The 26,508-nt window shown below is 30.6% G+C and overlaps 1 protein-coding gene across 3 annotated transcripts in view; it reads right to left on the bottom strand.

The window, feature by feature from the left end:
• Positions 1 to 23,609, bottom strand: part of LOC143068248 (MAPK/MAK/MRK overlapping kinase-like) — a 37,683-nt gene extending 14,074 nt beyond the window's left edge. The window contains exons 1-5 of one of the 3 annotated variants that reach the window (XM_076242156.1): positions 23,089 to 23,609; positions 12,593 to 12,707; positions 8,647 to 8,736; positions 6,002 to 6,072; positions 985 to 1,063 (exon numbers count right to left, since the gene is read on the bottom strand). In XM_076242156.1, coding sequence (XP_076098271.1) covers positions 985 to 1,063; positions 6,002 to 6,072; positions 8,647 to 8,736; positions 12,593 to 12,707; positions 23,089 to 23,302 — 569 coding nt within the window. In that variant the 5' untranslated portion in view covers positions 23,303 to 23,609. Of the gene's footprint in view, positions 1 to 984; positions 1,064 to 3,419; positions 3,499 to 6,001; positions 6,073 to 8,646; positions 8,737 to 12,592; positions 12,708 to 17,714; positions 17,924 to 23,088 lie in introns of those variants that run through there. The other 2 variants (XM_076242155.1, XM_076242157.1) reach the window with 2 other exon arrangements.
• Positions 23,610 to 26,508: the final 2,899 nt, after the last annotated feature.

Here is a 26,508-nt window from a genome sequence, read left to right as displayed (position 1 = left end):
GGACCATTACTACGTATCAACAAGCGATTAAAGTCCCACTTGATAGTGATAATTTGAGATAATCAAACACTTAGGTTTTCAATAAATGGCATAAATTGTTACAGTATTTCAAGCTGCTCTCAAAGAATGATAAGTGAAGGCCACGATAACATTTGACTTGAGTTAGACACCATTATTTTGTTGAATGACTTGCATTTTTTCAAATTATGCAAAAATTAAATACTTTAATTATGCTTTAGCTTAAAATGAATATAATTCAGAAAGACATCAGAATCCTACTTACAATTGACTCAATTCACAAAAAAATACTAAGAAAAAAGGACTAGTAAGCCAGAAACATTTTAGTATAACTTAAAACATTTCTTTAATTTTTTTGTAAGATTTTTTTGTGAAAGGAACCTGTGGTCTTTGGATAATTTTCAAAAATACTGCTAATAACATAATCCTTCTTATAACCTTAAATAATACAATTGAAACTCTCTTACCCTTTTACGACTTTTCTTCACAATGACAAATTCTTTTTCATTTACTATGTAGCATATGATTAAAGTAAATACAGAACCCACTGAACAATTTGCCATCTCACTTTAGATATGAACACATTATAATTTTTTAAACAGTTTAACCCTTTCCTCCATAATGACATCTTTTGACACCATCCCTTTACTCCATAATGACGCCTGTGTAGTACGTCAGTTGAAACTCTGTGACTATGAAATGTCTGCATCAAGCTTAATAAAATGTGTATCCAATATGAAAAGGATATTCATAAGAATATCTGACTTACAATTTATTTGATGAAATATTTGTTTTTTGCAATGCATTAATACTTTAATGCATATTTTCAGGGTTTATAACAAAGCCCTAAATATCAACAATCTCAATAAAATTGATAATTTGCAGCAAACTTGTACTAGGTAAAAGAGTTTTGTATTTAAAACGATTCAAACTTATTTCTGACTCGTACAGATGAATACTACATACCTATGCATATGAGCTACAGATCTTAGCAGCTGATACATGTAATTTTTAACAACAGATTCAGGCATATAGTGCTGCTTGTCTGTGCAAAAAGAAAAGATATGTGCAAACAGGCTAACTAAAGAAGATATCAAACTTCAAACTAAAACATTCTAGCTAATATGCAGAGTAACATATTCACACAATACACTAGACCTGAACTGTGTTCTAAAAACTCAAAAACAATTAAATCATGGAATAAAAGTATGCATCCTCACATAAGTATGAGTCCAATTTAATAATAGGTTTTAATATCAAAGGGGTATAAATAAAAGAAACGGCAGCTATTTTATAAAATTTTGGAAGAAAATTAAACCAAAAGCTGCAATCGAAACACAAACTTATTTACAGGTATGTTTTTGAATGATTCATAATCCAGCTCAGCTCTAGTCATGCAATTCTACTGACAAAATATATTACAAAAATGCAGTGATGATGTTTGTAAACACAGGTTGTGAATGATCTTGTACCCAAGTCCCGAGTCCAATGACTTTAAAACAATTTTTCTATCTAACTAGTTTCAGGCCAGCATCATAAGAAAAATAAATGGGGAATGTGTCCATGGGACACAGATGCATGGACACAGATGCATATCATATAATGTTAAAAAGGGACATTACTGAAGAACAGTAAAAGTAACGCTACCAAAATTGGTACTTGATCTGAGTTTTGTGGTAATAACCATTGTGTAGAAGTTTCATAACATTTGTTTGAGGTAAACTTAAGTTAGAGAACAGAAACAAAAAAATCAGCATTTTTTTCATTTGTAAAGGAGCATAACTCTAGAACAGTAAAAGTGACATCCCCAAAATAAAGACTTGATCTGTGTTTTGTGGTAATAAGCATTGTGTATGATTTTCATAACATTTGGTTGAGGCTAACCTAAGTGATAGAACGGAAACGGAAAAATCAGCAATTTTTCCACTTGTAGATTCAATGGCAAATTCAATACAGTTGTAATTTCTGCTATTGAAACATTTTTGAATAACTTAACAGCTTTCCTCAAAAACAAAATCTTCATGAATGGATTAATTAAACTAACGCCTATTGTTTAGATATGCAGACCATATAACTAACATTTAATAGATCTTACATGTGATATAATCATATTGATCTTAAATTTGCAGGTTTTAAATTCAGGAACTCTGGTGATTTACATATTGATTCCATGTTTGTTATATTCATTACTTATACATCTTCTTTTTCATCAACATTTTTTTCTGAGAAACTTTTATTGATTCTGCTTTAAGCTTTAAATCAAAACTTGAATGGTTAAAACTTTTAAACCAAAAAAGAGATCAGTATTTTGATGTTTGTGTATAGTGTGTTTTGCCCAATGGCATAGCATCTAATTCAAAAGTATAATTCCAGAGTTATGGTCCCAACACCTAGCATCCATAAATGACAAAGAAATGCCACTATCATACAATTATAAGTAAAAAGTAATGGAATAATATTCAAATGTCTTTGAATGCTATTCATACATGTATTCTTTTAAAACTTTTATAATGTGTCCTTAGGGCCTTAAAATGAACACCATGAAATACTACACATTATGGTAATTTTAATTTCAATTTGCAGTTACAGTTACACTTCATGTATTTAAACTTGCAATCAATTATTTATCAAAACATTCTGAATTTATTCAAACTGAAGGAGTTCTCAAATGAATGTTTAATGTCAATATGTCAATACATGATTCTAAAACATAAAAGTAATAAAGTTGCAGTGAATTCAATCATATAGTTAACAACAATAATCCAAACTAAAGTCTTTATTACCACTATTTAAAAACCTTAAAACTTTCTTATGTTGAAAAATGTTACATCTGAATAGAAATGAAAGAGAATTTTTTGTTTATTCAAATATACCTTTAATCATATAAAAATGACATCTACTGAATAAATAGCCAAAAACAAATACAAGAATGTTTTCTAACAGTGAAAACTAGATTCAGTGTATTACAGGTATATGAATGGAATAAAGTCAGAAGAATAATTGTGGATAGGTTCATGAAAGAACATGAATAGAGTGAGGTCAAATGCATGCTACCACGATAAAAGAATAAATGTGTTCAGAGATACAGAGTGTGTTCAAAGAGTGCTGAAGAAACTAGTAACAATATACTTGTAAACAAACCATCCTTTTTATATTTTTTACATATTTTTAACAAAATTTTCTTCTAAATCTTAATGTACAGATGTACAAACACGAATAAAAACTATTATCAAAATCTATAATCGCTGAAAGATACCAATAATATTCTTTTATTCAATGAAGATTAAACTATTTTGATAACCAAATAGAGGCATTTTCTCTTGATGTGAAAAATGATTTGTATAAAAGTACAAGGTTTTACATATATACAATAGTGAAATCATTTGTTTGGTGTACTTTACCTATGCATATGTTCAACTGACTTTAACAATTGATACATATAATGTTTAACTTTTCGTTCAGGTAAATAATGTCTTTTTCCTGAAAATGTCAAATTTAAGTATATTATTAACATCAATAACAGTAAATTAAATAAAACACTTATTTGATTTAAACTTCTGAACTAATTAAGTATAACGAATGGTAAGATTGTCTAGAGAACACAACTTTCTCGTTTACTAATACAGCAGAATTTTGATTTCTAGAAGTGAATGAATCAGCATCATGAACTTTTGACAATACAATTAATGGTCCCTGTTGTGTAAATGTAACCTGGATGAATCATTAGACCAGCTTGAAAAGTACCTTTAACTAGAACAGGGTTTTACAGTCTTTGTATTTTTGCAAGTTGGAGCTTATAATAACCTTCAACTGACCCAAAACATATTAGGTTAATTATATGGAAAAGTTTGGTACTTAGTTTGTTATTCATACTGACTTTTAACATTGTATGAATTTTGTAAAAGTTCTTATACTGTAAGCAAGCAGAGGTGGATATAAGGGGGGGGGGCACTTTTTATATAGGGAATCACTGAAGCGTGACGAGATTGGCCGTCCTCTTAGGCAGCCAGTGGGCCCCCACTTATGAAAATTTCTAGATCCGCCACTGGCAAGGCAAAAACACTTTTAGTAGTATCTGATGAAAATATGATCGGAGAACACTTGAACATGAATCTTAACATGTATCTTTCTATCCCCTTTTAACTAGTATGGAAAATAATATCATTTGTTGCACTTGTTCTGAATATGTTTAAAGTTCTTTTTAAATAAACCTTAAAACTGTCATCAGAAAAAAATGATTACTTTATACATAAATTATCACTGGTAGTTGTATATAGTAATAGTCATGTTTGAGGTTGTTATTTTCTGATGGAATATGAGAACATAAAATATAAATGTAAACTTAAAGTATTTATGAATTCTTTTCATTATTTCAACAGCTTTGCTAGGCAAGGGTTACAATTTTGTCCCCCTATTTTTCACAGTGAGGAGGCAAGTTTTTTACCCTTGGCTATCGAAGATACATGAAAATGCACTTGCATAAAAAAAATCAACTCTATATTTATAGCATTTTGGTCCTCTATAAATTGGTATTGATCGAATTGTAAACTTTGGACCAATTATGATACATAATTGAAACATCACTTATAAATCATTTACGAAAACAATCGGTTGCTTCCTACAGGGACATTTAAACTGATGTGTTGCTACATACTTTTTTAATAATTGAGGTTGTTTAGCATACAAGTCATTTATTATGAAATTTTTATGTTCAAAATAGCTACTGAATCTTAGTTTAGATTGATTCATTACAATGAGAAATCAAACATGAACATTAAATACCTTGTTAACTAGTGAATCAATATATTGAAATTAGACACAACTTAAACATGTATCTGTCATGAGCCACAGATCCAGGATTTAAAAAAAAGTAAAATTCTTTCTATAAGGGGGGACATGCAGGCTAAAAACTGAAAAAAAGTGCTAAACTAATTGGCCATAAGTAGACACAACGTAAAGAGGGGGACAGGATTTGGTTAAAGTCACATTGGCTAGCCTCAACAAATCAAAATTTTATTTGGCAATCAATATTTACATACTATGTATAATTATTTAACTTGTATTCAGAACCCCTTTTTATTAAAAAATTGGTACATAAGGATATATCTGTATGCATAAACTAAATTATAAATTGTTACTTTTTCTTTCAATTATTGAAATAGAACTGAACCACAAATATACAGATTATTTTCAGACCTACATGTAAACTTTGAACAATGAGTAAGTTTGCCTTCTCGTTAGTTTTTATGAACTAACTGATTATCCATGTCTTTTCAATAAATAATTCTTGTATATTTAATTTTCAAACAGACAGTTTTGGTTCAAAGACTGGGTATTTTTCAAACTATGGTCTGATTCTAAAACAAATCAGCAGAACTGATATTTAAAAAATTTGTCAACATGAAATACACCTGGGATTTTTCACAAGATTTCTCTAGCTAACCATAAGTGGAGAACGTTGATCTGTGATAGAACAAATATAAATGCAGTTGTTAGATTTCTGTGCAGATAGTGACCAAAATCCATTTTTAGAGACACAGGCTAGGGTTGAGAGGAATTTGATTTAGGGGAGGGTTGGCAATGTTGAGGGCACAATCAGTAACTTCAAGACTTCTTTGCATGCCTGTCTCAAGCTAGGAGACTTTTTGAAACATAAAATACTTTAAAGTATGATTTGTAGCCAATTTCCCTCCAAAAAAAAAAAGTTTGCAGACTATTAATAATTTATATTGTCACCACACAGGTTTTGGGTACCTTTTCAGTAAAAATTTAGTCATTACAACTTCGATAATTCAAACTATTTCAAAATTTGACAGTGGCTTGACTTTAAAAAAATTAAAAGGTCTAGTTTAAGTGTTCTCTAGAAAATCTGTTTGAACATTCTTTCTATCATCTAAACTTTTCCATTTTATTAACAAACTTTAATATAGATTTTTGGCTTAACTAAATAATATAACTGAGCAATGTAAATAGCTTTACTTACCTCTAATTAATTCATATATATTCATATCCATTAATTCACATATAAGCACTAATGTTCCTGACTTCTTGTCACTAAAACAGAAAATAAATTGTTTAATGTTTATCATGACTAGTACTGTTATAGTATCCATTAAAACTGAATAGAGCAAAAACAGACTAATAGTCATTTTTGGGGCCCTTCATAGCTTGCTGTTAGGTGTGAGCCAAATATATGTGTTGCAGATCGCACTTTGACCTACATGTATAATGGTTTACTTTTAAGAAATTGTAACTAAGATTGAGAGATTGTCATTGGCACTCATACCGCATCTTTTTAATTCTATATAATAGTTGATAAGGAATTTGTAAAATTCATATAGGAACTGTCTATATTCATGATATTGCCTATTTCTGGTTCTGAAACCAATAGACTTCGGACATTTTCTAATAAATTATTAATTTATACATGTAGTTTAAGATACTTAGGATACATATATATATATATATATACATATACGTGTTCTTTCCTGAGCCTTTTAGCAATGTAAAGTGATCTTATATACGAGTCTATGACATGTTATGCTATCTGAAATGATTTCTTATATCTGGCATACTCCTGACTTGGTACAGGCATTTTCCTACAGATTTATTCCGGTTTTATAACTAGCTAAACCTCTCTCTTGAATGTTAGTCACATCAAATTCCATTATTTTCTTTATCAAGAACCTACATGTATATGTAATTTGTATTGCCTTATTTAATAAACTGTTAATGTAGAGAGATATATGTCTCACCTTTTTGTTATTTTGATAGTAAAATGCAAATGTTGTAATTAAAATAGCAATATTTTAACATGCAAGTTATGCAAAATATTCAAAGGCAATAGACCATGACTAAGGTTGTGGGACCAAAATATCACTGTGGAAATGAGATGTGCCAATGGTTTTCCAACTACATCCCAAATATCATTGACCTACATAAGTGGTTCCCCATAAACTGACCTTATCACAAACTTATATATTATTTAAGCTACCATTGGAAACAGCATACCCATGTCTCGCTTTTTGACTCTGTCAAGGTGAGACAAAACAACTGCTTTCAATGCAAATGCTTAAATTTGGAATAAAATTCTATATAAGGCTGTAAGGATGCAGAACATTTTCCTGCAAACCTCTGTATTGTAAAACACATGGAGATGCATGTAAACATAACCAGAGTATAGACATTTAAACTAACAATACCAAGCTAAACATAGATACATGATTGGATTTTAAATTTTTAAACATATCTACCTTTTAACAATTCATTAAACTGATAAATAGTCAAACAATAAAACATGATGTGATTGACTGATAAAGAACATGTGCAAACAAAAAATTGAGTCGGCACATTTACACCATTGTTTTGACAATTAGAATGTCATGGTGTAATAAATGCCTTTAGAATATGTAGAAACATTAAACCTAAATATGTAACAAACACCCAATCTATCAGATGATAGTTACAATCGCATGCTTACTGTTTATACATACAATCTCAAGCAAACATAAGAAAACATTTCCTCATGCAGTTTATACATTATTCTACCCATTTCCTCATGCAGTTTATACATTATTCTACTCATTTCCTCATGCAGTTTATACATTATTCTACTCATTTCCTCATGCAGTTTATACATTATTCTACCAATTTCCTCATGCAGTTTATACATTATTCTACTCATTTCCTCATGCAGTTTATACATTATTCTACTCATTTCCTCATGCAGTTTATACATTATTCTACTCATTTCCTCGTGCAGTTTATAAATACATTATTCTACTCATTTCCTCATGCAGTTTATACATTATTCTACCAATTTCCTCATGCAGTTTATACATTATTCTACTCATTTCCTCATGCAGTTTATACATTATTCTACTCATTTCCTCATGCAGTTTATACATTATTTTACTCATTTCCTCATGCAGTTTATACATTATTCTACTCATTTCCACATTACAACTTTTAAAAGACTGATCTACAAATCATTCATATGACAAGTGGAACTGAATTCTGTGATTTAATGTTTCAAACAGTTACATGCTCAACTCTCCATTTGATCAGAATGGAGAATTATTGCCAGTCTGATATGTACACATTACAATCATTCCACACACCAATTATAGTTGACCAATTGCTTGTTAACCACATAACTTTGACCTTGATCACTGATCCATGATGATACCAAATATATTAATACTATTACTCATAATAAGTCAGTATTTCACATAACAAAAAAACTTTCTTAATTTTTTATTCACCCTTATTACTGAAAAGGAGTTATAAATTCAAGCCCTAAAATATTAAATAAAAAATTGAAACAGATAATCATGATAATGGTTACTCCATTTTTTTCCAACTGATAATTGCCTAAAGGGAGACCACTAGGCAATTTTAAAATCACCCAGGGGCCTCTTGGGAAGCCTATGTAGTGTACATGACTGTAATAGAAATGTTATGTAAATGGTGGTCAATATTCAAATTTCCTTTTAACCATATAGATTCCTAAAGGCACTTAGAATTTATTCTAAATGTTTTATTATGTGCACAAGATCATTTTTCTCATGTTTTGTCATAAAATCTAAAGATCACCTGTCCCCCAAATTAACTACATTTTGTACTTACAATATGACCTCCTGAAGTTCCAGGATATTGGAATGGGGGCTTAGTCTCCTCATGGCTTGGATTTCTCTTAAATTGTTTACTTGTTCAATACTGTAAGTATAAAATAAACAATGATAAGATATCTACCTTCAGATACCTATAAATATAGGTGCATCAAAAAATGTATCAGATCAATAAAAAGTCATTTGATTTTAAATAAAATGTGCTAAACTATATGTTTATTTCACTTGAACTAGGTGACCAAATTTCTGCAGAAGTCCATCTTTTAAATAATCTTTACATGAACCTTTCCAAAATCTTTGAATCCTGCTATTTTTGTTAAATAATTAAAATGGTAGAAAGAATATTTTAACATTAAAACACATACAATGCATAAAAGTGGGGTTTTATGCATGGTGTACTGGAAAATACCTGTATATCATGAAGTATATGCACGAAAAATCTCAGTTTTTGATAATATCTGATTCATTTTGAGTGTTTGTTATTTTCAGCCCTCTAGTTTATCTCAATAAACAATTATTTTACATAAATTCTTCATCAAACACTTCCATGAGGTCTTTACCAATATGAATATAGAGGAAACTGTATAAGTGTAGAGTTTTGGTTCTTCTAGTAAATTTTAAGAAAGATTTGATGGCATTTATAGCTTTGAGTTATTATTCCTTAAGGTAGAAGCTGCTTCCTATACTTGAACAAATAATTCTATAAATTTTGAGTTTTTTAAAACCTAATAGAAATTTGAAGTTATTTAAAGGTCCTCTGTTTATAGAAAAAGTCTGAGCTATTCATTTTTTATATATAAATATACTGCTTCATCTATTATCCTATTACATTTCAATTAATGTAAAGATTTGCCAGACTTTTGTTATAAAACTATAAAAGGAATGACTCAAACATTATAATTCATAGTCCTGAAACTGAGATGTATATATTCTTGAAACATCCGTTATATTTTATTTACTGTACTAATTTATTATCATTATTATTCACTGAATGTATATATCTACATGCATGACATGTACACGTACATGCAATCATACATGTATATGATTATTCAACTTATTTGTTGATAACCTTCTACATCATTTGGGTCTGGTGGAAAGTTGTCACATTGGCAATCATACCACACATACCACATCTTCTTATTTCTATACTTATTTATGATAATATAATATATAGTCTCGTATATAAACTTGGATTTTGAAACCAGTATGAAAACATTATTCATATATTCCTACTATACATATTTTTCTGCACCTTATTGAAGATGAAGTATAACTTATACATAAAAAGAACATGTTCTTCCTAAGATATTTAGTCTAGACCGACTCAGAATTCAGCCTGTGTGACATTTCTTACAAACTTAACACATCACCATTCACAGATGTGTTTTTATGATATAGTCTGAAAAGATCTCAATCTGCATTTTATTCAAAACTTTTTGAACATCAATATGAAAAGATAATTTAAATGCAGATCAATAAACAGTATGTAACAGTTTTCTATGACACTGTGACAGTAAATGCATTATTCAAATGTAAGACATAATAAGAATTAGGGGAATCTTTTTTACCATTTCTCAGCTTAATTATCTTTTATCCTATGCATGTATTGTAGTTCTAGTATTAACCAAGTATATCTTTACAAATTATTGATATTAATCCAGAAAGTGCATGACTTCTGGAATTTTTTTTCCTATGATGAATCAATACAATATACTTAATTCTTATTTATTTATTTTAATTGGATTTTTATCACTTCCATTACTCCTGTTACTTGTAAATTTATATTTATATTAACAAAATTTTGTCAGTTTTTTTTTGGTAAATATGTGGAAGTACTGTAAGAAGGCAATGGCTTTTAAGTTTTTATAAATTTATAACACGGAGAAGTTATAAAAAGTTTAAATGCATTTGTATATGCAAATAAATCCTATCAATAGTGATTAAGGACCAAAGTAGACCCACAGAAAGATAACTGCTATGAGTTAGTTATTTAAGATAAATATTCAAAAGTTAACATTTACTGTTAAATTAGAATGACCAGTTATATCAGATCAGAACAAAATTTGGTATACATTAAACGAAATGGTAGATGTTATAACTTTATGACTTTTTACATGGAAAAAAATGGGTCAATTTCAAGGAGAAATAGTGAATTAAAAATCAGGTTTGTCGACAACGTGAGGGTCAGACTAAACTTGGGCTACATTTTAGAGTGCAATATAAATATTAGCATTAACAGGATTGGTTGAGTTGATGAATTTTAGAAAATAAACTGTACTTGATAGGAATTATTGATATAAATACATGTACATGTATGAAGGAATATAAAAGCCTTTCTATAAAAATCAATATATTTTCATTTATTTTTTTATTACAAATATCATAATGAATATTATGATTTAAATTGCTAAAATATGCCTAGCCTGGAATAAACACAAAATGTAAAAATTTCAATGGTTAGGAGAGTGCTAAGTTATCATAAACATCGTTATATGTACAACATACTAAATGTGCACATGTCTGTCCAAATTTAGTGGTTGTCAAAGATTGTTGTCTGCCTCTTTGGCATTTATTTGCTTGTTGGTATTCTCTTTTGAATTGTTTTACATTTTTTCCATTCCTAGGCTTCTTTTAGTTTACAATAGGAAATAGGTTTTGCACATTGTTAGGGGCATTGTCCTACAGCATTTTCAATATCCTTGTCCTGTGGTCACTGGTTGATAGTTGTTTCATTGACAATATTACCACATGTCCTTTAATACATTGTATTTCTAGGTTTATAAACCATCTTTATTGTGGGTTTTTTAATAGGACTTTTGGGGAATATGACTGACAGATTGCCTTGCTTTATGTTCCACTAAAAATCAGTACATGCAATGACATGTATATAACAAAATCACATGTATTAGATTACAACATTTACATTTCAAAAAGTCTTCTTTGATAATATGAGCTCGAAGATGTCTTTTTGGTGTATTTCTTTTATTGCTAGGTTGCTATCTCAACAATTATTAACTCAACATCTCATAGTATTCATAAAATAATCTCTTTTACATGTTCATGAAAATGTCCATTATCATACACATAAATTGATCTTTATTCCATTAATGGTAAGAGGGGTTTTCTGAGGTTTCTGTGATAAAAAAAAGTGCTGACATATCTTAATAAATGGGACAAAAACATTGCACAAATAACAAATTAATTCTTTTATAATAATTATTAAATATAGATTTTATTGATTTGAACTTTATTGAGGTACATGTACATGTATGAATATCTGATGAACAATTCAACATTTAGTACATAAATAATCAAAAGACTTAATTGTAATAATAGTCTGCTGGTGGGATCATTATAGACTAAAGGCCATGTATCTATTGTAAAGAGGAAAGGTATTTTTGGACTCATGCCACCCCATGAATAAATATTAACAAAATATTTACTGATCTAAATGTAAACAAAAATCAACACATTAACATACAAATAGTTGTCTATACATGTTTGTTTCAGTTTAAATTCAAATTAATTTTAAGTAATACGATATAACTAACTACGAAAAGTTGCCCACTTTCATGGTATTATGAATAAAACATATTCTTTAAAATACTAATTGATAATTGATTGAAAGTATTTTCACTTGTCAGACAAAGACAATTGATTAGTATCTAAGATTTCGTAAGTGTAATATGTTTATACTTTTGAACCTAACGATAGAGTCGGATCAGTGATATTTGTTCGTCTAAAAAGCAATATTTATAACTGACGTATAAGAGATATTGACCTGTCTTTAATAGCTTTCACTTTTACCTATAATGATATACACATGTATATCCTAATACACCTTAGATCACATTTAATTAGAAATCTCATACCACATATCTTTTTAAGACTAGTTTTTCAAACCTCGGTTGAAAATATAACACGATAAACACATATTTTACCTTTCGTATGTTTGTTTCATCTTCTTGCAGGCCCAGTAAGTACCATCTTTTATATGTTGACATTTTAATACTTCAGAAAATGTACCTTCACCCTTTTTTCCAAGGATTCGATACTCTGGAAAGAAAAAAAAAACCCATAAAATTAATTTTTTTGATTGATTTTAAGGTCATCAATAAGAAAACCTTGGTTAGTCAGTTCTCAATGTAAACTGATCCACTTAAATCACTGTAACTCTGTTTTTACCATTTGTTTTACAATGTATGTTATTCACAAAAAAAACCATTAACAAATTAGTATTTCATAAGCATTCCTTACTTTGTCCCCCTGCCCAGGACAAATCAGACATGGTTGTACAAATGTAATAGCAAATTTCAGTTCTCAGTCATGTTTGTAAAGAAAAAGAAAAACAATATGAACCAGATGCTCTGCAGGGCGCAGCTATATACGACCGCAGAGGTTGAACCCTGAACAGTTGGGGCAAGTATGGACACATCATTTAAGCTGGATTCAGCTCTAAATTTGGATTGTGATTAAATAGTTGACACAGCATAGGTTTCTGACACAGAATGAATGTGGTCTAATGAACTTAAATATTGTTTTTGCCTTTGAGCCATTCACTATGCTGTTGAATATTAATCCTCTCAAAAAAATGTTTGAAGAAATTTTCTTTTTATTTATGAAATCTGAAATGAGAAAAATTTAGCCCCCCCCCCTCCCATTTTTTTTCACATCCCCCTTTCCCTTTTTCCAAAACTGATCTCAATTCAAATTCCTAATGGAGTTTGCAACAATAACTACTCATTTAAATACATCATAAAATATTAAAATGTAAAATAAAGTGCTTGTTATCACTGAATGGTAAAGATTGTTTTAATTTATCAGTTGGTAGTAAAAGTGAATATACAAAACAATGATTTAAGTTGATTCAACTACTATTCTGGACAAAGAAAGATAATTCCAATTGAAAATTTCTTGCTATTGCACAATATTGTGCAATTAGATATTCCTTGCTATTGCCCAATACTGTGCAATTGAAAATATTTGCTATTGCACAATACTGTGCAATTGAAGATTTCTTGCTATTGCGCAATACTGTGCAATTGAAAATTGCTTGCTATTGCACAATACTGTGCAATTGAAGATTTCTTGCTATTGCACAATACTTAATATAATAATTTTGGATCCTGATTTGAACCAACTTGAAAACTGGGCCCATAATCAAAAATCAAAGTATATGTTTAGATTCAGCATATCAAAAAAGCCCAAGAATTCAATTTTTGTTAAAATCAAACTTAGTTTAATTTTGGACCCTTTGGACTTTAATGTAGACCAATTTGAAAACGGGACCAAAAATTCAGAATCTACATACACAGTTAGATTTGGCATATCAAAGAACCCCAATTATTCAATTTTTGATGAAATCAAACAAAGTTTAATTTTGGACCCCGATTTGGACCAACTTGAAAACTGGGCCAATAATCAAAAATCTAAGTACATTTTTAGATTCAGCATATCAAAGAACCCCAAGGATTCAATTTTTGTTAATTTTGGACCCTTTGGACCTCAATGTAGACCAATTTGAAAACGGGACCAAAAATTAAGAATCTACATACACAGTTAGATTCGGCATATCAAAGAACCCCAATTATTCAATTTTTGATGAAATCAAACAAAGTTTAATTTTGGACCCTATGGGCCCCTTATTCCTAAACTGTTAGGACTAAACCTCCCAAAATCAAACCCAACCTTCCTTTTATGGTCATAAACCTTGTGTTTAAATTTCATAGATTTCTATTTACTTATATTAAAGTTATGGTGCGAAAACTAAGAATAATGCTTATTTGGGCCCCTTTTTGGCCCCTAATTCCTAAACTGTTGGGACCAAAACTCCAAAAATCAATCCCAACCTTCCTTTTGTGTTCATAAACCTTGTGTTTAAATTTCACTGATTTCTATTTACTTATACTAAAGTTATTGTACGAAAACCAAGAATAATGCTTATTTGGGCCCTTTTTTGGCCCCTAATTCCTAAAACTGTTGGAACCAAAACTCCCAACATCAATCCCAACCTTCCTTTTGTGGTCATAAACCTTGTGTCAAAATTTCATAGATTTCAATTTACTTAAACTAAAGTTATAGTGTGAAAACCAAGAAAATGCTTATTTGGGCCCTTTTTGGCCCCTAATTCCTTAAGTGTTGGGACCAAAACTCCCAAAATCAATTCCAACCTTCCTTTTGTGGTCATAAACCTTGTGTTAAAATTTCATAGATTTCTATTCACTTTTACAAAAGTTAGAGTGCGAAAACTAAAAGTAATCGGACGACGACGCCAACGTGATAGCAATATACGACAAAAAATTAAAATTTTTGCGGTCGTATAAAAATGATGGTTTTGGTTAAAACAATCCCAAACGGTTACACTAAATTTGAAATTCACAAATTATTGCGAGGTTTATATTAATGGGAATAATGCGTAAAATTTTCCTGGGTGAATTTCTCAATTTTAAGGACCCATATTCTCATATTGATACATGTATCTTAGTGTTTTATGCATTGTAAAATCTTTATGAATGTTAATAAATAACTTACATGTATATAAATTAATATCAGGTTTTCAGTTATTGTTATGAGCTTATTCAATAGTATTTGAAATGGGGAGAAAAACACAATGGGGCCTTTTATAGATGCCAATGGGGTATGGGCTTTGCTCTTGTTGAAGGTTGTACAGTGACCTGTACTAGGCTGTAGTTAATTTTAGTGTCATTTGGTCTCTCTCATTGGCAATCATACCACATCTTCTTTTTTATATTACATAAATATAACATGTTCAAGGTGCAAGAATTAGTCAGAATAAGCTGGTAATATTTTGATCACCGAGTTTTATGCAATCGCTTTCAAACACTATACATTGTACATGTAAAAGAACAGGATACTTTAGAAAAAGAATAGATCCAACACATATTTACATCCACAACTTTCAACTGTTAAGGTTTGAAAGAATTCCTGCTTAACATAATAAAGTTAAATCCAGAAAAACACTTCAGATGCACAAAATTTATAAAGAGTTATTCAATTTGCCATTTTCAACACAGATCCATCCATTGTTAATCAGCCACCATATCAATATTTAGAATTTCTTCTGTGGTTCAAAAATTGGGTAGATGGTCATGGTCCAGAGATAAAAGTCTTAACCTGAGGGGCAGATCCAGCAATTTTAAAAGGGGGGTTCCCAACCCAGGTTCCAACTTTATGTCCCCATTCAAATGCATTGATCAGGCAAAAAATAGGGGGCGTTCCAACCCCTGGAACCCACCCTGGATCCGCCAATGACCTGTGAATTTTATACATTTTACACAACAAGAAGACTTGGTTCACTTTTGAACCAAAAAAATCAAAGTGACTGCCTTTTTGACTGGACATTATATTTTTTAAATCCAATGTTTTCTAAATCTGCAATCGCAGTTGACTTTTCAATTCTACTGTAATAAAATAAGGATTATGTTTTCCTCATGCAAAACTCTTACATGTAATTCCTTCTTCAGTTTTGGCTATTCATGTACTTTAGGTATTATTGGTTGATCAGCTGAATCTTCAGATCAACATTTGTATTTATAGGATCTGAATTATCAAATATTTTGGCTTCGAGCATCACTGAAGAGATATCAATTGTCGAAATGTGCATCTGATGTAGTATAATTGGTCTTGGATATATTGTAAGCAGTAGACATGCTTATATTGAATTTTAAACTTTTCATTTTTGTATCTGTACATGTACATGTACATGTATATCATGTACATTGTATATAGTCCTTGCTTTCAACTTTATTTGTAAATTTTGCTATTCAACTACTAGTACTAGTATAAAACAAGAATGTGTCCATAGTACAAGGATTCCCCACTCGCACTATCATTTTCTGTGTTTAGTGGACCGTGAAATTTGGGTTAAAACTCTTATTTGGCATTTAAGTAAGAAAGATCATATCCATAGTACAAGGATGCCCAACTAGCACTATCATTTTCTGTGTTTAGTGGACCGTGAAATTTGGGTTAAAACTCTTACTTGGCATTTAAATAAGAAAGATCATATCACAGGGAACATGTACATGTTCATGTATACTAAGTTTCAAAAAGAGGGACGAAAGATACCAAAGGGACAGTCAAACTCATAAATCTAAAATAAACTGACAACGCCATGGCTAAAAATGAAAAAGACAAACAGACAAACAATAGTACACATGACAAAACATAGAAAACTAAAGAATAAACAAAACGAACCCCACCAAAAACTTGGGGTGATCTCAGGTGCTCCAGGAGGGCAAGTTGATTGTGACTTTAATTTCATGATAAACCATGTGCACCCTACCCAAATCTCCATTATTCATGTCCTTAGCAATGAATTGCAAAAACAGGGTTAAAAAATATTCGTAATTTCATGTTCAACTTCATGTACAGAAATTGAATCTGAAACAGGATGGAATAGAACACCCATCAATGATATAATGTTCATAAAAATAACAGTACATCAGCGTCCTTATTGACAAATGTGTTATATAATTAATTTAAAGATTATTGAGAATCTGAAACATTTTCCAAGCTAACAAAATTCTAGTGGAAACAAATTATCAGTCAAAACCAATAAATGTCAATTAAAAGTATCCCAAAGACATTTTAACAAATTAAAACTGACATTTTCTTGAATCCTTATGTTCTTTTTTGAATGAATAGCCTTAGGATTAATTTTAACCGAGATTGAAAGCATCCTGGTCGCAATTCTAAAATTTGTCAGCCTGCTGCTTTGATTTGTTCACTGGTAGTAGTTGTACACCTTCATCTTTTTTGGTTGTTTTCTATAGATAGAGGAAACCTGGTAACTTCAAATTATTATAATTATGCATGTATGGCTTGAATTCAACTGTTAAAATTGTTATACACATAGTCGAACATAGGTTTTTAAAGTGAAAAAAAAAATTAACACACCAAATTTTATTAACTAAAATCAGAGACATATAATATTCTCTGCTAAAATCGTTAAAAATTTCCTACATTTCTAGTTTAATAAAAAATTGTTAAAATTCCGGCTTTTTTTTCAACCTATAAAACCTGACTGAAATGAGCACTCACTTTGAAGTAAAAGGTTCATTCGAAGAGTACGGAAAGTCATCCACAATTTAAAAACGAACAAGCCTCTTGGCAATTATTTAAACCTTTCTCAGAATACATCACAACGTTACACATCCCTTCTGTATATTCATAGTTTTCGTCACTTTATTTACAATCCAACAAACGTGTATTCCATTTTACAACCGCCATTACCGGTATCCTTGAGCAATGACTGAAGAGGCCCACCACAGGAGAATTGCAGAATTTAATCGAAATTTTTTTTTAACTATTTTATTCAAATTCATTTTTTGATAAATCAAACAAAGTTTAATTTTGGACCCTTTTGGCCCCTAATTTCTAAACTGTTGGGACCAAAACTCCCATTTCACATATTTACCCTTTCATGTTTTAAATACATTTTAGCATTTGGGTTTCATTGTTTAAAGTCAGTTCTGTGACATTTATTTCAATACCAAACGTTAAATAAAAAGTTTTGATATTATTTCACAGTTTGCCATGGTCAAAATCATTATTACATCTTGAAAGGCTATGCCTTAAAACAGCCTTAAATTATTTTGAACATCGTTTGCTAGTTAATATTTCAATATAAGTATAGGCATCTAACAAATGGAAGTTTTTAACGACCTTGACTGGCTATACAGCCCTTGCACGGTCGGAATAGGCATCCAGAGTATTGCTTCAAGTATTTAACCAATTCACGACCTGTCTTCATTGAGGTCCGCGTTTTCAATGGCTTCGCGGGAACGCGGACCTCAAAGAAGACACGGGTACTGTCCGCATCGCTGTATCTTAAAAAAAGGAATCCTTTGTATAATAGCTTTCTCAAAGTTAACAGCAACCCTCTATTACTGAAATCATCGTATTAGAAAAACACTGAGCTTTGCCGAAATATCCGTATCAACACTTAATTCGCTGTTGAAATGATTCAGAAAGGAAAGATCATAACAGGCGATTTTACACCATTTCTTACGTCGGATAGCTTATTTCGATCTTAACCATTTTTCAGTATCACTTTCTTTTTATTATATATATATATATAAAAGAAAAAAAAGATGAAGTGCCCGCTAAATGAGACAACTCTTCTGTGACAAGAGACCAAATGACTCGTATGTGGATAAATGGAAATGTTGGAGATCAGGTGTGCGGGACCCACGATTTTTCAAACAGATTGAAGTAAAATGTTTCTAGAAATAAGAAAAGACTTTCATTCATATATATTCGAAATATGTAGGTTTTTGCCTTTGTATATTTTTGGTTACCGTATATTTGTACATGATGGAGTTGTCTCCCATGTTAGCACTGCATTGTTGGGATATATGATCGGTGCTAGCCGATTCAACAAGTTTTCTCGTAAATTTCTAAAAGGACAGGTGTTTGCTTAAAACATTTCAAAAATATCATAGACGCCTCAATGCTACATATATATATATATATATATTTTTCTATATAAACCGATTCATGCGGGTACATTGAATCCAGATATGTTTTAGAGAATGAATGATACAATTATAAGGATAAAAAAGAAATTTCACTACAATATTTGCATTTACTACAATCACGAAAGCTATCTTTAATTAATTATACCACATCTACTTTGTTTTTTATATGACACCACAAATTATTTCTATATTTATTTCTTTTAAGGATCGTCTCTAAAAAAACACATTCACAAATAACAATTTTGACACAACCAACTCAAATACAAACAATTTCGAGTATTCTCGTCTTTAATTTCCAATGTCGTTGACAATGCGTCTTTTAACCGTATTCAAAATGCAACGGTTACCCACAGGATACCCCAATATATTGTAAACTGTTAATCTGGTATATTATACAACTTGATTAAATCTAAAACTGAAATTAGGAATATTGAGAAATCATATTTGATAAGTGGTCGATTGTTAGGCGAAGGTGGCAACATGAAGGACAAGAGAAAATATTGTTAAATTGTAAATAGATCTATTTAGCGGCGGATTTATAATACAAGACGAATGACAACTGTATGTAAACAATCACCTTGTCAACGACGCCGATTCATTCTTTTGAAACCGCGGGTAATATAAAATATGATTCATGTTCAAATTGGTGAAGTTAGATCTGAGCATAGTATACTTATATACAAATTTCCCAGATTAGACAAATAATTGCTAAATACCGAAATCAGACAAAAACAGAAATTAAAGATGTTATTTAAAAATATGAAATTTCAGTAATTGTTAAAAAGGTTAGTGTCAATTAGTTAAGTTAATACAGAGACATGTATACTAAATTTATATGTCTCTGGTTAATATAAGTTGTAGTATATATATATGTGTCTCTGTCTTAAATTTCCCATGGAATTATTATATTGTCAATATAATACTTCCATGATTTAACGAAAATGACCTGATACTTTTTATCAGAAACATATACTATATACAAAGAGATTATATCAAAGATTTTAATATTATACTAGTTTTCAGTGACAGAAATTAATATTTGGCTGTTCTTGATCATTTCTTATTGCTTAATAATTACATTAGATGTATGTTTCATTATAATACTTTATTCTGATTGGCTAACTGCACATCACGTGTTATTCCGTAAGCAGTTGCATTGCTCAGCAATACAACTTTTCATTCATAATACGCGTGGTAAAACAATAAAGTGCACAGGTGAATTAAATAAAAAAAATATATAAAATTCGTGTTTTCATGATCATAGCTAAAACATGTAATTATAAGTATTGAATGCTTCTTTTTGTAACTTTATAGGGTTGTAAAAGCGTTGACCGTGCGCACATTTTTAGAATGAAGCGCTTCCGCGCTTCAAACAAAATGTACTTCGGTCAACGCTTTTACACCCCAATAAATTTACAAAAAGAAGCATTCAATTCTTAAATGTTACTTGGTGAATTTGATATAGTTGATGGCAGGCCTTTGGTAGTTTCTGTTTAAGTTATTCTCATGTTATAAGACAAGAGGTTTTGTTGACATTTTGTATAGACGCCGGTCTCTAGGCTATTGTTGGAGACTGTATGTTGACCTAATAAAATTATACAGGAAGATGTGGTGTGAGTGCCAATGAGACAACTCTCCATCCAAATAACAATTTATAGAAGTAAACCAGTATAGGTCAATGTACGGCCTTCAACACAGAGCCTTGGCTCACACCGAACAAAAAGCTATAAAGGTCCCCAAAATTTCTAGTGTAAAACCATTCAAATGGGAAAACTAACGGTCTAATAAAAGACTGTTTACATATTGACAATTTAAAATGAACCATTTGAATACTAGTACTGTTGGAAAAAATACTCTATACCATTTATTCCGTTAGGAACATATACTGTAATATTTATTCCTGTTGAAATAATATTCCAGAATATTTTTTTCCTTTTGGAAATTATATTATGAAGGAACTTCTATTCCGTGACACTGCACTACTGAATCATGTATTAAAAGCTATTAGCCGAGTTGGGTAACCTCGGAGATACAGTGCACGAGCAGCAACACCGACGCAAACAATATAAACGTATGATACCAGAGCAATTGACGCGTGTTTCTCTGATGTTCTTCAACGTACATACGCTCGAAAATTTATGAGAAGCCACTTACATAAAAATTTTGAAGCTCAATCAATCTCTTTGCACACTAAACAAAAAAGTTTTACTTCAAAGACAACACACGCTAAAATAAAGGTAAATCACTAAACTGGACTTAAGTGTAGATTAAACACACTTAACAGAACGATCAAAGACTAAACACACTAAACAAAACGTTCAAAGACTAAGAAGAACGGTCAATTATTGCTAAACAATTTACGTAAACAGAAAGGAAATGACTAAACACATAGGTCAAATTCTTAACGCAATACAGAAAGTTCGAAGTTTAAACATACTAAAGAAAAAGGTCAAAGATTAAAAACGCTTAACCGAAAGGTCATAGACTAAACACAGCAAACATAATTGTCTAAGCATATGGACGCAGGACATTTTAGCGAAAAATTTGGAACTACTAGGGGACATTTGAGCGCCGACATGAGAGCCCATTTTAGCGCCGGATTAATCCGTTCACCTATATTTTCGATAGTTCATTTTAGCGAAAACTTACCTGGATGAATAATTATATTCATAAAGCTTTGGGCAGACGTTCAGCGTAATTCAAAGCGAACAAATAATGGTCTAGAGTTGTTCGTTGCCCATTATAATGAGCAATGTTATAGTTGTCACCCAGCTATTTGCGTTTTTCTTGATTCTATTATCAAATTGCAAACAACAACATATATAAAAATACGAAGTATAGCCGAATGTGCCCCACAATCTAGACAAGATAAAGAGAAAGAACAGTTACTTATGCATTTCAACAGTATTGTACCGGGGGTTTATCCACAGCCCATTACGTACGTTCTCTTGGATATAAATTCCAGGCTAGAACTAACTTTTAACATTTGATTAAAATCCTTGAGACATTTAGTGCTGTATTTTAATGAACATCATATGTTTTATATTGTGCTGTCTTGATTGTATTAAAGATTTATTTATTTATTATATATTATAATGGGTTAAAATTTTTTCGCTAAAATGGGCATTGACAATTTTAATTTTCGCTAAAATGGGTTAAAAATCAGGCGCTGAAATGGGTTCTACTTTGGCCCTTAAAAGTCCGATTTTTTCGCTCAAATGTCCTCCACCGAAGCATATACTAATTAATACACTAAACAAACAGGTCAAGCAGTTTTAGTTTCAACCTAAATTTGACTAAAATCACTTTGTTAATACACAGGGATTTATTCTGATGGTATCATTTAAATCATACCAGCACTATAGCACTAAATAAGGACATTAAAAGTTACTTTCAGAAAAACAGAAACACTTGCCGAAATTAATACAATAAAAGTTTTTTTTCTTCTAATAAATCACTTTCAGACCCTGAAAACCTTTCGCCCATTCAGTTTAAGGATACACCACTGAAAGATCCTGAAAGTAAGTACAGTACACTTTGTGGATTGTTATTTCATAGATTGAAATTCAATAGTATTTTTCTAAGGGAAAATCAAGTGACTTCATTTTCAGTTCAGTAGCTTAAAACAAATACTGGCATAAACATACATATATTGTACTATTAGCTGCTACAATTTTTTTTTAATTATTTAAATTCAGGCCCTAAATATAACTCCCTCATGCAAAACTGTAATTCCTTGCCCGTCTTGGGTTATACTTTTTGTCTTTATTTATTTGGTTTATAAACTCGTTTTTTAAATAAGGTTTCGATTTTCAAATATTTTTTGTCACGAGCATCACTGCATTGTTATTTTTGAAATACACATCTTGAGCAGTAAAATTGGTACCGTTAATATTATTATTACAGAGAAAGAAAGATAACTCAATTGCACCTACCCCCAAAAGTAACAAATGATTTGTTTATCGAATTCTTCCGTTCCACTTTATCTGTATTATCTTTGTCACTTATGTTTGTCTTTTCCTTTTTCTTTTCGTTCTTATCCTTTTTCTTTTCGCGCTTTTTACCAGATTTTTTACTTTTGATACTTTTAATATCAAGCTCATCGTCCGATGTTTCAGCGTTTATATCCATCTGATCCAATATATTCATGTAAAATCGAAACGACTCCAGGATGATCTTAAATTTTGAAAGAACATTGAAAATTGATCCTTCTTCTCACACAAACACACATTTTTAAGAATTACTTGATACTTGGCACTCCTTCTGAACACATTTCTTAAAATTCGGATTAAACTAAGATTTTCATTCACAAGTACATTGAATTTGTTGAAAGAACGGAAGAATGTGAATCCACAACAACATGCATCAATGTAAAATATGCAGTATATCATCCATTTTGAGGAAAAACGTATCAATTTGATACAGAGCACAAACCAGAAACTGCGTATCCAATGTAGAATAAATGTATATAGAACTTAGTAATTTCAGTAATATATTTTAATCCCTTAAAATCCAGTATAAAGGGATATTATTACCCACGGATTTAATATACAGGTACATATATTAAGAGTATTATTGTACTGAGAGAGGATTAAGAAGATCAATCTATACCATATTTACTGATTTTAAGCCCCTTTTCAATACTAGGTCATTAATGGCTATTGAATCTAAAATAAATTAAATTAAAAAATAATTATGTTTATTATTGAAATACTTCGTTTTTCCACTCCACAATGGAAATGGTATGCGAATTCTGTATACCTCTTAGAACTGTAAATAAAATGGATGTTGAATTATATTTCGTCTTGGAAGTAACTATAATATAACATAACAAACATAATTTTTGAGTATATACAGAATGATGCTGCATTAAACCTTAGATAGACTGAATTTTAACACTGTTAAAAGTAACGGAGTGGAATGCCCATGCACGTCTATTTCTGTTCATTTATATAGATCTAATATATTTAAGGAAGGTTCTACAAAAGTTTGGTAAAATGAAAGCAAAAAGGTTTCTGCTAACATCATAAGTTTTACAGTGGAAAAACTGGTGAAAATATCTCCTCTCAAATAGAGCCCTCGAACATTTGGCACACAGGAACTGCAATACTCCGTACTGTGTATATGTATGAAATAAGACCACAGTTCTAAGTGAAAATAAAAATACAACCAAATTCGTCTGATAATATGTGGTACAGATAAGCATTTTTGATTTAGTTAAATAAGGGAGTTCAAAGTTTTTAATAAAGATTACCAATTAAGAAATAAATAAAGCGAGAAAACATTCATTTTTTTTAGCAATTATCAAGCCATCATGAGTCAAATGTATTCTCGATGTTCTTATCGTACCTATTAACAAATTTGAAGCAATGTAGGTATCCGATATTTTTGTAATATCAATAAGAAAACATTAATACGTATCCGTATTATTTTATAAACTTCTCATGAGTCTGAAAGTAAGTTAAGCATGTCTCCATTTTTAACATTTTCTATGTCTCACTAAAGTTTTTTCCTATTGATGCATCTCATTTCGTTTTATCAAGTTAATGTGTTCTTGTTCATATCTTACATTGGAGCAATTTACATGTGTCGCCTTTCTATCCTTTGAAAAAGAGTAAATGGTCGACAGCAAAGCAGTGCTATATAATATCTCTAACGCAGATTATAACAAAAGAAGAGGTTCTATGCAGTTGTGAATGCGGTCAACACAAATAAACCTTAACTGAATATATGTTGATATCATATTAAGTCATATACTAGTAGTTCGTCCACTGTGTCAGTTCTTATACATTCTTAAAGTTCAAATATACGGCTTTTAGCGTTACCAATGAAAATAAATTAATAAAGCTCTTCGGACGCATGGGCATTATAAAGCTTAGTTTTAATATTTTGGATCGTCTGGTGACATTTAATAACATTGGTGGTATTGCATACATGTATTTGATTGTTATTGATGAATATACTTTTTTTTATATAGATAAGACCGTTGGTTTTCCCGTTCGAATAGTTTTACGCTAGTAGTAATTTTTGGGGCCCTTTATAGTTTGCTGTTCGTTGTGAACCTAGGATCCGTGTTGAAGACCGTACCTTGACTTATAATGGTTTACTTTTATAAATTGTGACTCATACCACATGTTCCTATATCTATTATATCTTTTTTTCTAATATTTTTCTTCAGAATTCTCAAACCTTATATTCTATCAGTGATTACATAATTAGTTTCATTCATCCATCGAAGACACAGACGCTATATTGTGTCACTACTGTATATGTATTTCTGTCATATTCGTAAGTGCGCCTGTACCCAGTGCTACTCAAGTTCTGAAATGCATAAAGATATTGAACTGATGATTTTTTACAAATCTGTTACGTTATGATCAATCTTTTACCGATTTTGCCTTTGAAGTTTTTTGAAGTTTAAAGTTTTCTTATTCATTCCCCTATATCTAATTTCACATTATACATTTATGTAGACATCGTAGAAGAATCAATTTCAGATTGATTATAAGGAGATCTATAGGTTACAATGGAGCTTATAGGTTGCCATATTATAAGAGTTATGTATAAGTTTATATCTACGTTAAACTTGAACACTCCGAAACACAAAATTGTATACTAGTATACCTTTTAACAAGGGTGCATGCAAGCAGCATACAGAAGTATCTATCAAACTTCGTACTTTATTTAGACTTTTAACTTTTATTTTATTCGAGCGCCACTGGTGAGTCTTTGAAGACGAAACGCGCGTCTGGCGCAAATACAAACTGATTTCAGTCCTGGTATCTATGATGAGTTTATTTCGATCATTCACAAAATACTAGTAATCTGTTTGATTTTAGGTATTAATCTTTGCAGATCACCACATTACTTGTAATATTATGAAAAGCGCATTGTATGCAATATTTGTTTAGCAACGTGGTCTTTTTGTGATCACCGTTTATAGTTTTTTGTCCTCCAAGAAGGACCGCAGAAAACTATAAGAGAAAACTTAAACACAGCAAAATATATTCCACCACTTTACATGATGCCTAAAATGAGATAAGTGTCCATGCAAACCATGTCATCTTACCTTGAATGGCAAATTCTCCACAAAATTAATGAAATATATTCTATCTGCAATCTGTATAATCTGAGTTGCTGTGAAACTACAATAGAGTTCAGGATTCATATAAGAGTGCAACCAATCAGAAACTTATTCTTTACATTTAGGCAACAGTTAAAATTTGAAGAATAAAAAAATCACGGAGGGTAAAAATCAAGGTTAAAAACAAAAAAACCGAGGGAATTGTATGACTTCCATTACGAAACAGGGTACTTCGACAGGATAACGTCACCCACTGTGATAATACACATAC

Source organism: Mytilus galloprovincialis, chromosome 3, assembly GCF_965363235.1.
Source record: "Mytilus galloprovincialis chromosome 3, xbMytGall1.hap1.1, whole genome shotgun sequence".
NCBI lineage: Eukaryota > Metazoa > Mollusca > Bivalvia > Mytilida > Mytilidae > Mytilus > Mytilus galloprovincialis.
Note: the sequence above shows the minus strand (reverse complement) of the source record. Positions and strands in the feature narration are given on the sequence as shown.